General features: G+C 33.0%; 1 protein-coding gene across 7 annotated transcripts in view; it reads right to left on the bottom strand.

Annotated features, from left to right (window-relative positions):
• PCLO (piccolo presynaptic cytomatrix protein) overlaps positions 1–13732 on the bottom strand; it is a 426214-nt gene that overhangs the window by 62967 nt on the left and 349515 nt on the right. For 4 of the 7 annotated variants that reach the window (XM_079150544.1, XM_079150546.1, XM_079150549.1 and 1 more), the window contains 3 exons: positions 13493–13673; positions 11357–11551; positions 9952–10134 (listed from right to left, as the gene is read on the bottom strand). In XM_079150544.1, coding sequence (XP_079006670.1) covers positions 9952–10134; positions 11357–11551; positions 13493–13673 — 559 coding nt within the window. The remainder of the gene's footprint in view (positions 1–9951; positions 10135–11356; positions 11552–13492; positions 13674–13732) is intronic. The other 3 variants (XM_079150545.1, XM_079150547.1, XM_079150548.1) reach the window with 3 other exon arrangements.

The raw sequence follows: 13732 nt of genomic DNA, 5'->3' as shown, positions 1-13732 counted from the left end.
TGTCAGTGTGGTCCACATACTGCTGTTTACCACTAGTTCAGGAATAGTTCATTATATAGGTATCCTGTAATTTCCTCAATTACTTGGTTGACAGAGTATTAAATATTTTCTTTATAGACACAATCTATAGGATTTTAAGAATTATTTGAAATTATAAGAAATCAATCAATTATTTTATTCCAATAGTTTAATGATGGAACTGAAGTAATGACCTACTTGTTTTAGAAATCATGTGTTCAGGCAAGTTTCTTTTCTTTAGCTAGCTGTAACTTTGACTTTGCTGGTTTTTACTTTAGGAACACTTTCTACTTCTCCCCTCTGCTGGCCTGCCTGCCTTCCTTTCCTTTCCTTCATTCTTCCTTCCTGCCCTTCCTTCCTATCTCTGTCTGGCTCTCTCATCTATGTTTCTGATGTTACTTTCTGTTGTTATTTTGCTGAAGGTATTTTAAGGTTTTACTTTATTTTTAAATTTCATGTGAGCATGAATCTGAAATGTTTGGTTTTAAGTTTTAATGTGACCAATATTATTAGGGCTTTTTGTTTGTTTGTTTTCTTTTGTTTTTGTTTATTTGTTTTTGGTATCAGGAATTGAACCCAGGGGTGCTTAACTGCTGAGCCACATCCCCTTTTTCTAAAAAAAAAATTCATTTTGTGACAGGGTCTTGCTAAGTTGTTTAAGGCCTCACTAAGTTGCTGAGGCTGACTTTGAACTTATGATCCTCCTGCTTCAGCTTCCTGAGCTGCTGGGATTACAGGTGTGGGTCACTGAACGCAGCTATTATTTGAACTTTGTGTCTAATCACATGTTTTGTAATTTCCTGTTACAGTTCAGTTATTAATTTAAGAAGAGATGTTGCATCTTATAAGTAGTACTTAAGAAACATATATTTTTCTAAATCTATTTCAGTGTATTCATTGTCTAATTTGGAAATCATTGAAGAAAATAGGACACTAGAAAAATGACATAGTTCATATACAGCTCTTTGAGGCAGTGTTCACATACCTACAAATTACAAGTTTTCCTGAGTAAAAGTATTGAAAATAGATAGATTTGACATCTATACAAATCATTTGTAAATTCTTAAGTGGGACAGTTGAAGGAAGGATGTCATTTGAAATATCTTTAAAATGACAAAATACTAAATGAATAATACACATATCACATATACACATATACCTGGCATAATAAAGTATTACAAACCATCAGAAAAGAAATGTTGTAGTCTTTTTTCCTTACAAAAAAATCAAACTATGCTCCTTAAGATATTCCATATTCATATAACTTCTTTAAGAGACAGAGATGGAAATATGATGTCTCATTTGTTTTATCCCCCCAAATTTGGAAAATCTCTTAATCCTGTTTGTATTTTTCTCTTGCCATTCATATTGGCTTTATGAGTGAAGTTTTCAAGACATTTTAATGAAGAATTCAATCTGTTTTTATCTCAAGCTATCAGTAATTTGCAGGTGTTTCCTATACATACTAATCATTCCTATGGCACTGTAGATAACAGGATCAATGATCAGTTCAGGGAACTGAAAGAGTGTATAAAAATGAGAGTAAAGTTAGTTTAATGATGTGGTAATAAAAAACTATAATGGTACTGAATACTATAATCCTTACGTTTATCCTATAATTTGTTTTTTAAGCAGATCTTCCCTTTTTGAAATTATTTTGATTAGGAACTGATTTTGGAAAAAGTCACTTAAGCACAACTTATCTAGGGACTAAAATTTCATTGTGAATGTTGGAGAAAAGTTTGATTAAGATATTATCATATATGGATATTAAAATTCCTTTCCTTTTATCTTTAATAAATTTTGGCTATAGCTTTAGCTATGCTCAAATAAAGAGAATGAACAAAAATGTATCAAGTAATAAGTTGCAATTTTGTGCTAAAAAACTAATGCAATAAACATTTTTATCTTTAAAAGATTAATAATAAGGAGGATCAGATTTGAAAGAACATTCTAGAGCTATATTAATTTTTCATAGACAACTTAATATTTCAGCATTCATTTCATTCTGTTTGAAGCACAAATATTGTCTTGAAGTTTGTTTGTGCTAATCCTGCATTAGTTTGTCAGAGAGGTATTTCTAAGAGCTGACAAGCAAAGGAAAAACACAAAAACAAAAACAGGAAAGAAAATAAGCTACTTTAAAACATGCTAATTGACTGCAAGGCAATTCTAAAAATAGTCATTTAAAGAAATGTCATATAATCCTAAAACCCTGACCCTTCATCACAAATATTTTGATAACAAAGGTATGATCTAAGTGAAATCTTAATAGGTTGATTTATAAAATTCTGCCCAAAGGAAGTGGAGTAAATAAATAATAAATTAATAATAGCAAAGTGGTATATGGCTAATGCTACAACAAACATATAATTCAAATTTGGTTAAGGGCCATGGAGGAAACTTAGATAATTATTTGAGAATTGCACATGCAGACCACAAGAACTAGCCTCCTTAGTTAATTTCCAAACTGCTCATTGTCAAATACTTTCCCTCCTCCTATACTTGGTTGTATCTTAGTGAATTATAAAAATTATGAGGGAAAATGAGAGTCAGAACAAATAAAAATATCATTGATTCTATTTCCCAGATATTTCTAAACAGGTCAATGACTTCCTTTCTTTCTCATCTCAGTTGGAGATAGACAAACTCAATTCTGTCATACTTTACATTTCTTCCCAGATACTTCAAACTATATTTAATAAATATTACTAGGATGAGAGATTGATAGGAATGAGGATTATTGTCTGTTATATTTGCTGCAGTGTCAGACAACTTGAAGGGATTCTGGAACAAAATACGTGTTCAAAAGATTAAGCAAATGTATGCTTGAGTGTGAATAAATGATGAATATATGGAATTCAGGTAATACTTGTTTTAGGTGACAACATTTTCAGAACCTCCTTCTTAAAGTATTTAAAATCTCACTAAATTATATAACCAAAATTAAGGATCAGGTCTAAGATAAGAGTTTAGACACTCAATTTTTCCTCAAATTTGAATCAAAATCAAAATCTTCAGTTTTTCTATTGTTTATGCCAACATAGTTTGTAATATTATTTGCAAATTAATGGAGACAAGCAATGCAGATATGATGGAAGAGAAAAGGAACTAATAGTATATAAATAATTGTTTTCCACTAAGTTTTCCCTTTAAGAGGAAATCAAAAATAAATTTTTTTCTGCCTTTGTAAAACTCCCATCACCCATATTAGGTTTGAAGCAACTAGAAGAAAGCTGAGGCACAACTTACCAGTCAGATTTCAAAAGGAAGAAATAATGAAGATGGACATAAAATCATAATTCAATCTAAATCTTGCCCAATGAAAAATATTTTTAATTTGCTATATAAATAAAAAATTGTCATTTGTTGATCTTAATAGTTATAAATTAACATTAAAGAGAAAGAAAAGAATGGGTTCTGAAATGCAATAGAAGAGATATACAAGGCACAGAAAATTTGGACACAAATATGATGTCTTAGAAGAAAGCCTTAATTATCCAGTCTTTGGCTATTATAAAAATTATGACTGTACATAAGATCTAGGTCTGTGGGTTCTTAAACATTTTGGTCTCAAGATCCCGTTTATGTTCTTAAAAATTACATAATAATCCAAAGAAATTTATATAGGATATAGATATTGATATTTACCACATGCAAACTTAAGAAAACTTGAAAACAGTCAAGAAGCCCATATTCCTTTATCCATCAAAGAAATGCTGTTTTGACTCCTGAAAACTCCACTATACACTTAAGAATGAGTGAAAAGGCATATAACATCTTGATACTAAAGTTTTCGATCTTGCAGGGACCCCCAGGAGATCAGTGGTTACAGTTAGAGTATTACTGGTCAAGACCTATGCTGGTGGAAATGAAGAACTATGAGAATAAGAAATCAGTTATCATCAGCTTCTTTGACAGTCATTACAGACACCAAGATCATTTTATGGTGCTTTTCATTTTTCATTTTATGTGTGAAAATATATCAAATTGTTAGCCTCTTTTGAGAAAATTTATTATTTGTATTATTATTCACTTAAATGGTCTTTATTTCAGAACTTGCTTCACACCTCTAGAAGTATTTTTGGTCTTAATTAAAAACTATAGGTAGCATCAGAACTTGCTTTGCTGTTCTACCTTTGCTTAAAACAAAACAAAAAAATTTTTATGGTGCATAGAAACCCAGAGTAAATAATGAAAACTGGCAGGCTAAAACAATACAGATTTTTCCCAAAGGGGATTCTGTACATGACATCTTTTAATATTCTTGTATATTAATAGTTGTATGAAGCAAAAATAGTAATTTAGTAGTTATTTACTTTATGAAATGTCATTAGCAATGAGAATGCTTTAAAAGATACCAAAAGTATAATATATCTGTATAGACATTTAAGTAGTTATAAAAACGTCCATCTTCTATTTTTATCTAAACACCAAGTTCTTTTTATATAGAGTCAGGTTAAAAAAAATAATGATCTAAGAACTTGGAATCATATTTGAATTTAAATATTTTATGAGGAGAAGCAGATTTTGCTTCTACATTCTTTTTAAGAACAAATACAGCAAAATTTTTATTTCACTGTCTTTTCTATAGTTTTACATATAGGGATCCAGGCTCTTGGCATTTACCAAGCGTTTTTCTTAAAACTTGAACTGCCTTATGTGATTTGTGATATTAGTATTTTCATTAGTGTTTGTTCAAATTATCAACTAAATTTATTACTTGTATCTTTCAGTATTTTTGAACAGATTAATATGTAAAGCTGTGATTGTGTCTTGTTATTTCTATTTACACATCTAACAAACACAACATCCCAATCAAAATTCTATATTTCTGATACATCTTTTAAAATTCATAAGTATTTTTGGTTTCTTGATAGTTAACTATGTATTTACACATACTGCACAGTAATAGAGTAAATATAAAAAGGAATTTTTTACAGTCTGGCTCAGTACACATGACGACTCCCCCATTCTATTTTATACCCACATCCCTCACCACCCCAATTCATCCTGCATAATGGAGAATGGGTGAAATATCATGGTTTCACAAAATGTGTGTAATATATGTTGATGAAACAGAAAAATAATCAAGTAATTCATGGACAGTTAAAATGTGAATTTAGGCAAAACAGTTAAGTAGTCAAATGGTGTCCTTGGTACTCCTCCACTCCTTTTGAGTGGAGGAATCATTTCCTTAGTTCCATGACCCCTCCATCCCAGATGAAAAAGCTCCTGGCCTCATGATCATATTGCACCCTGACTGTCCAGTGTCTCCATCAACCTTCCCATAGTCCATGCTTCTCATTTCTTTCTTCCATTTACTTGCCTTTCTTGTTTTTCCTCAGGTCCTGTTCCCTGGTAGTAATTTTATGAACTGACTTTCTGAAAATGATTTGCTGCAGCTCAATATAAAATAATTTGCATTTAAAAAAGTGTGCTTTTCTGAGTATTTATTGATAAACTAAAAACATGTCATAAATAGTATTTAAAGGAGTTTATTAATAAGATTTCCTCTTCTTAGATCCTGAATTGATAATTCCATTTTCATTATAGAGGCTCATGGTTAGATCAATTGACTAAAGTATTGCAATGTTGAAGCCAAATTTAAGATTTAGATGGGTCAGTTGGTTTCCTTTTGTGTCAGGTGAAATGAACATAAAAATCGTCATTGTGGACCAGATCAAAGTACATGGATATCTTGGTGGAGATCTACGGCCACTACTGGAAAAGACCAAAAGTAGCCATTGATGGGAGATCATTGGATTCACCTTCAGAAATGAAAGTTCATAAATAAGAGAGTGTCATATGATCAGAATATGATTGCTATGCATTTACTGGCTATGACTCTGCATGTATAGCAGATATATTTCTGCTAATAAATTCAAATAACTAAATAAATACTTGAAAATGCATATGCAATCATTCTAAGATATGGAAACTCTCAAAAAACATTTTGATTTTCACACAGAACCAAAAATGAATGCCCTTATCCCCAGAGAACAGGCAAACAACTTTGAAAACTGAAAATTATTCAAATTGATTCTCTCAAGTTTTGTTGGATGTTTGCTGTGTTCACATCATTGCAGTTTCAATTTTCTTGTTATTTTAAATTTCTCAGGGTTTTATTTTTTAAAATGTTTTGATTTTTTCTTTGCACAAACACATTGAAATGAGGAATGTCAAATTTGTTTTTATTAACCATGTACATACAATATTAAAGCAGATTTCCCCTCCAAATGAACCAATTCTTATTTCTCTTATGATTTCTCCTTACTTCCCTTATAGGCCCTATTCTTTCCAGAAACAGAGAAGGCTAAATTCCTTCTGACCAAAAGTGATCTTCTACTTTGGGTCAGAAGAAAATGAGACATTGATTAGTTACTACATTTTGTAACCAATAATTTGCTCCATTCCCAGAGCCCATCGACTCCCCAACCCAGCCTCCCACTACCACTTGCCCAGGAGAGCAACTCCCACAGAGTGATGGCTTGGTAAGAGTCTGGCAAGGCAACACATGCATATGAAACTCTTGTTTGAAAGGTGCCGCAAATGAGCTTTATTGAAAGTGGAGTCTCCAGCAGCGGTCTGTGGAAGTAGCTTCAGGCTTTTCTCCTACAATTCGGCCACACCACAAACTGGCTTTCATATTTCCCTCATGCAACTTATTTAATAATTCAGCTTCCCATCTATCCTCTTCCACCTGTCCCAACAGCTCTTGTTTTATTGCCCAGAGAGAAGGGTATGTCTACCCATCCTGTATGATCTCTAAATTTAAAACTCAAAATCCCAAATCTTAATATCAAACAAAAAGACAGAAATTTTCAAATTGCTTTTAAAATTTAATGTATTAGTGTCGACTACATTATTCTTCCAGGTTTTAAGAATACTTTAATTTGTTTTGATTTTGGTATGGTTCTCCAAAACGTAAAATAAGAAAACAAAACAAAACTACATTCTAAACTCTCTTCCCTGGCTGGTCTCGCTTTCTAAAATAGTAGGACCTGTGATCGACCAAACCAAGGAGATTGGAAAAAAAAACGCTTTCAGGGATTTCTAGATACAAACACAGAGTTGTTAGGCATCAGGATGATTTGGCACAATCTGTCTAATCTTTCCCTTCAGATTTCCTAGCATGCAACTAAACCCCAGAGGGAGAGAAAGAGTTCCTTTTGGCTCACTCCATAATTCTTGCTTGACCCATATATCATGCTAGTTCAAGCAGAAATCTGCTGAGAAGCTTACAAAAATATTTGAAAAGCTCTTTAGGGACAATTTTGTCACCCTTGATAGAAATGCCTACAGATGCACACAGCTTCCTCTACAGATCCTGCCTACTGACTCCCTGGGCTTGTGCAGCAGGAACATTTTCTTCCGTGGCTTTTTAAGTCTCCAGCCCTTGGAAAGGAGGAATGATATAGGTAGAGAAAGTCTAAAGTGCATCCTGCCACCATTTCTAATAATTTGCAGAAATTTTAGTAATAAATAACCAGTAGGTAAATGACAACTGTTTTTATTGATATTAGGAGTTTGATATTGAAAGATCCCATTTAAAAAGCAAAGGTCTGAGAGTCACAAGACAAGGGCTATAGTTGCTAGTCTGGAAAATTTCTAGCTATATTCTTAAATCAACCATCCTACCCCTCTGACTCTGATTGTTCACCCACAAAACACGGATAAGAATATCTGAATGACTACCTCATCCACTTGGTGTGATAAAATGAGAAATGGATGACAAAACACTCTCTACAAGGTGAAGAACTATTCAAATGCAGAACATTATTTTCAGAATGCAGGTGGGATTATATGAACTCCATTGTGAGGATTGAAAAGGAGACTTCTATCTGAATATGTAAAATTATTACTCATACTTCTAAAGGCCGTGCCTGCTGCTTTTATATGTTTATATCTCAATCAGTTTCTTTTCCCAAATTTTAAACACATTTCACTGCATTTTATGTAAATTTGATCCTGTAGTATGTTTGCTATTAGGCAGTTGGCATGGTTCAACTTTATTATTGGTTAATTTATAATAGGGAAAAAATTCATTTATATTTTAGAAAACAGCATTTTATCTACTATCTATTAGGAAAACATTAAAAAAAGAAAGCATGCTACGTTATCTAGTTTTCCTTTTGGTTGTAATTTCAATACAGTGATTTCTAATTCATTCATAGCACTTTAAAGATAAGCATTATCTATTTGAGCATTATTCAAAGAAAAGGGATTAAAACATTTTCATATAGATTTTAAGAGCCACATCTATGATGAAAATCTTACAAAATAATTATATAAGTACTTAAATCACAATACATAAAAATAAAGCATGAAATAAGGGAAATATTTGATTACTGTGCCATTTGTAATTAATGTAATATTCAAGTAAGAAAATGAATACTATGAAGAAATCACTTGAACTTATTTGATTGAAGAAAAGGTGAGAGGTAGACTTTTAAGTACTTTTGGAAAGTACCGGTAAGACCAGAAAGGACAGGGAAATTGTGCATTGGTGCTAATTTATAATTGTGAAAAAAACACATTCAAAATTATACTAATAAACTCTTTCCTTATTTACTGAACATTTTTAAGAAACATCTCAGTGGTTTGCCTTCATATTGCCCTATACGTCCATTACCCCAAATATCTAACTAGTTGGGGAAAAAGCATATTAAATGTTTTTAATTTTCTGAAAATAAATAAAAATTAATAGATGAGTACAAGACTTTAATTTTGTGGCAATACTCATGAAAGTGAGTGTTTTAAGGTTGGAAAATACTTGATAAGGCTAATATTGCTATCCTAGTATTTTTTTAAAAATTTTTTTAAAAGAAGGGTTTAAATTAAATAGGAAATTATTTCAAAAACATGCTAGTTTGATTCTTGTCACTGGCAATGGCACTTTTTGTTGGGGAAAACTCCATGAATGCTGGGATCAGGTGAGGGACAGATAAACTTCCTTTCCTTTTTGAATATAACTATGGGATCTCTATTAGCTGCTTCTCTAAGCAGGGGCTCATGGAATTTACTTTCCTCTATACTGGTACGTGAGAAGATTGCCAATAACAGTGGAAGTGTTGCCTGGGGTAGCCCAATTTCATTATCTACGTTTTTTAATGTAAACTCTGATGCTTCCATTGGTAATGATTTTCTTTCTATTTTGTTTCCAATGTGAATTTTGTTCTGTTCCCAAATGTTTCTATCATTACAACTGTCACTAGTAATGGAATAGTAACTACACTCTACTGCAACGATTCAAATGAGAAAACAAAAACTGACACATTTTATACTGTATCATATAACAATGGCTCAGAACCCAGTAGTTATGAATGAAATAAAGATACTTTATTTATTACACAGGCACTTGGATATTCACATGCCCAACACATCTGATACACTTAACAACTATGGAAACACGAATGGAAAATGTCTGCTTGTAGGATCGAGAAAATTTCACCATGGAAAGGTGAATGAGTGCATTGACAATTTTTCCTTTACTTTCCTCTAAGAATTTCCAAAAGTTACACTTCAAATAATATGCAACAAAAACTGATCTACATTCCAACTGGTATGCTAACTTGAACTGTGAGCATTTTAAACTTTTATCACAATGCAACATATTTATAGTCATGCTTGAACAGATTAGGTTAGTAGCATGCATTCCATTCTGCAATATGAATACTGTTAATCTATTTCCCAACAAAAGTCAAACGATGCCCAGTGCATAGAAAAATACAAATCACTGTAGTCAATATATTACGAGACTGATCTTGGGACTTACATGGTGATGATGAAGTCCTAAAATGCCATGCCCACAAAAGCACATTAAAAAGTGGATAAACATTTTATCAGACAATCTCTAAAAAATTAAAGATGAGAACTTTAAATTTGGGGAATGTTCTTGCTGTGTGCTTTGAACAGGGCCTTTCTGCTCACCTCCTTCTGGCTTGACTGGTCCATCAGACATCACCTTCCTGAGGGCTAGCTGGCTTTGGTCTTGGTTGCCATTGGCTGGTGGAGGCAGATTATCAGACTGAGTTCTTTGAATGGGGAGGACTCCTGCTATGCTGTGTCTGTGCTGCTTCCTGGCATGATTAGACTGACCGCTTTTATGTGCTGCTGTGGCAGTGTGGGTGAAATGGAAACCCAGAGTATGTACCTCAGATGGAACCAGCTTAAATGTTATTCATGCAAACAGAAGTGTTCTTTTGCTCTATTTCAATTGTGTTTTCAAATGCCAAAATGACACCACATGCACAGCACTAGAGGACGTTAAAACTGGCTGTTTCTTTGAAAATGATGACTTGGGGAGATGGGAAAACAACCATCTATCTCACTGCCTGGCTGATGCCATGTGGAAGCAACAGTGCACCTACACTGGTGAAATACCTGCACTTGAGTTTGTATAAATTGATTGGCTATATTTTCACAAATAAAGTGAAAAACAAAACCCAGCAGTTAAATGGGTGAACTGCTATACTTTGATTGATTTACAGCTACTAGACACAGCACATCTTGACTTTTAAAGGATTTCAATAATTAGAAAAAAATAACCTGTAAATTCTCTGTTATCATATACAAAGTGTGATCCAACAGAAGGGACCAATTGTGCTCCTTAACGAGGTCACATTACCTCATCACATATGCTCATACATATATCAATAATATATACTTTTTAGAATATATGAAATATGATCTTCTTCACAGATTTTTCAAAAAGACTAGGAAGTTTCACACATGGAAAGCTACAACATCTCACATGCATAATTTCTTCATGTTTTAAAGCATTGGTTTGAAATGGCTTTTTCCCCTAGGTTCTAGAACTTGACTATTAGTCTCAAGACTCTTCTGTCTAAATTTTGAGTGTTTTCAGGTGCAAGAATCTCATTGCTAATTTTCTACAAATACTTGTGCGTGTGTGTGTGCGCGCGCGCGCGTGCTTTTTTGTGTGTAATGCTTGGAAAATTGGCAGCTACTTGTGCTTATAATTCCTGCATTCTAGAGAATATTTAAGCACACACAAAAAGGACACACAACACTGCTTTGCCTGCAAACATCACAGACACAGCTACCAAATACTATGAGCCAGGGTGGATGGATGGTGGAAACAATGGAGAAACAGCCAGTTTTACTGCAGTCTATGTAAATTAAAATTTAAAAAAAAAACTGAATAAGAGAGAGCATATTTATGTATTGATACTGTTCTTACACGGACAAAAGGACAGAGAACAGAGTGAGCAAGGGATGCCAAAAACAAAGCAAACAGGGAAGGACAGCAGGAGAGAAAGGCAACAGATGAACATTAAGCTGCCATGCTGAGGAATTTATTTGCGTCTTTTACTTGGTTGAATGCGGAGTTGTTGCACGGCGGCTTCGGCAGCGGCTATGGCAGCCCCTGCATCTTCCAGGTGGGTCTGAGTGACGCTGGTTTTGCTTTGACTGCGAGATGGTCCATGAGAACGGAGATGGCCTTCGGACGATGATTTTGAGCTACCAGGACTACTATGGGATTTCTCAATGGTAGGAACCTGCATGTCTGGTTACAAAAGGGTAAAACAGTTAAAGTTAAAGTTGCTCCAGACTTCCTGCAGTCGAGCTTAGTCTACATAAAATTTGGAACTGCCTCAGATTTATTTTAATACTGTCTTTCATGAATCATTTGTGCTACTGCTTACCATATAGTAATATGACTAAACTTTGGAAAACAGTTTTGGGGATGAAATCAAAAGGATTCAGATCTTGAAAAGAGAGAGGATTATAAAGAGGAATACATCCTAACTTGCCTCAAGTAATGCATTTGTTAATTTCTAGTTTCTTCTTGCAACTCTGATCATTCTAGTAGAGGTCAGATAAAAGATAATAGGTTTAACATTGCCCCAGGGGGATCTTTAAGCAAAAATATAGTGAAGTTTTAAATGAGGAGTGAGAATCACTAGAATATTAAATGTAAAGATTATAGAATCATTTTCTCTGGTAATTTTATAGAATGTATGGATCACATTTACTAAGTCGCAAAGAGAGAGAGGTCTGGACTAAACATCTTGCAGAATGCTGGATAGGGCAAAGTCTACATGGTTAGGCAGAACCCATAACGAACTATGAAACCTAATCATAAGTAGTCTACTGCACTCATTGCAGTCAGTGGTTACCATATCAACTCGGTGGACTTCTAGACATGGCCTTAGATTCCCATCTCCTAGAGCACTATATAATCCATTCTCTTCTAATGTATATAGAAGTGCTGTTCAATTTGATGTACTTTCTGATAAATGCATCAGAGACAAGAAAACAAAACTAAAGTTTGGTATAAAAGTTGTATTTAACACTTATTAATAGTTCAGCATTTCTAGATAAGATATCACATATTTATCCTAGAACCTAATTTATGACAAGGAATCATCTTGTGCTGAAGATGGTTGGTAATAAACCTCCAAAAGGAAAATATCACTCAAATGTAATGCTGTATATATTGCCAAATCCAATATATGCCACTATTATTTTAAAAATAATAATAGTTTAAAAATTAGTTTTAGTCAAGTGCATCTATTTCTGGACTGTCTATTCTGTGTCGTGAACTACTGACTACTCTTCAGCAAATATCAAAATATCTTAGATATTGTATTTTTATAGAAAATGTTGAATTATATATTGTAAGTCTTTCAATTTTTTCTTCTTTTTCAAGACTGGTTTGTCTATTCTAGGTTCTTTATATTTTCCACATAAAATTTATTAAAAATTTCATTAGATACTTTTCCAATATTGACTTTATGTCCTTGAATCTTGCCAAATACACATTAATTTTATTACTTGGAATTTTTGTTTTGCCTTTTTGTTTTGATTTCTTAAAATTTACCATGTTCACATTTTATTGTAAATAATACAATATTGATTCTTTTTTTCCTAAAAAAATTTAGTTTCACTCCAACATTTAGGAAAGACAACAAAATTTAGCATACCAAAATGTTTTGATGACACAGGTAAAATGTTCTTGACACAATAAGTAAAAAGAAGAATGCAAAATTATATCTATAGATTAAGAGTATATTCATGAAAAATCAGAGATTCAAATAATTAAAAGGAATATACCTAAATAGAAATGCTGATTATGTTTAGTCAGTGTGCTAGAAGGGATTTTTATATTTTCTTTATGAAATACTCCAATACATCTTCTAAAATCATATTATCATGGACTTTGAGGAATAGAAAAGACCAAATAGTTCATATAGCCCAAACTTCTCCATTTTGCAGATTGAAAAATGGAGAGGTAAAGGGAGGATTGGAAAGTCATTTACTTAAGAATGTGGTTATCTGAAATTAGAACTCAGTTCCCTCAATTCCATATCAACTCTTTACATACAATCATGTTTAATTTTTTTCTGACATTCTCTAAATTTTCAATATATATTAAATATACATTCAAGAAGATACTGAGTGAACAAATGGACAAAAACTTTTTTGTACTTGAAACATCTCCTACCCTTGGATGGGTCAGGGAAGATACCATGGCTCCTGCTTTTGATGACAGATGGCTTTGGGGACTGCTGGCTGCTCTGGCTGGAATGAGACTTGCCATGATCAATACTCTCAGTCTGTTCCTTGAGTGGATACCACCTAGGAGTGTTATCCAGGTGAGACGTGCTAGATAAATCAATCAGTACCTGAAAAAAGAGTGCAATGAATCAATGAAATCTATGAATTAATGATGATCAATTAATTA

Source organism: Sciurus vulgaris, assembly GCF_902686455.1.
Source record: "Sciurus vulgaris genome assembly, chromosome: 8".
Classification (NCBI taxonomy): Eukaryota; Metazoa; Chordata; class Mammalia; order Rodentia; family Sciuridae; genus Sciurus; species Sciurus vulgaris.
The sequence above is the reverse complement of the archived record's forward strand: the minus strand, read 5'-3'. Positions and strand labels throughout refer to the sequence as shown.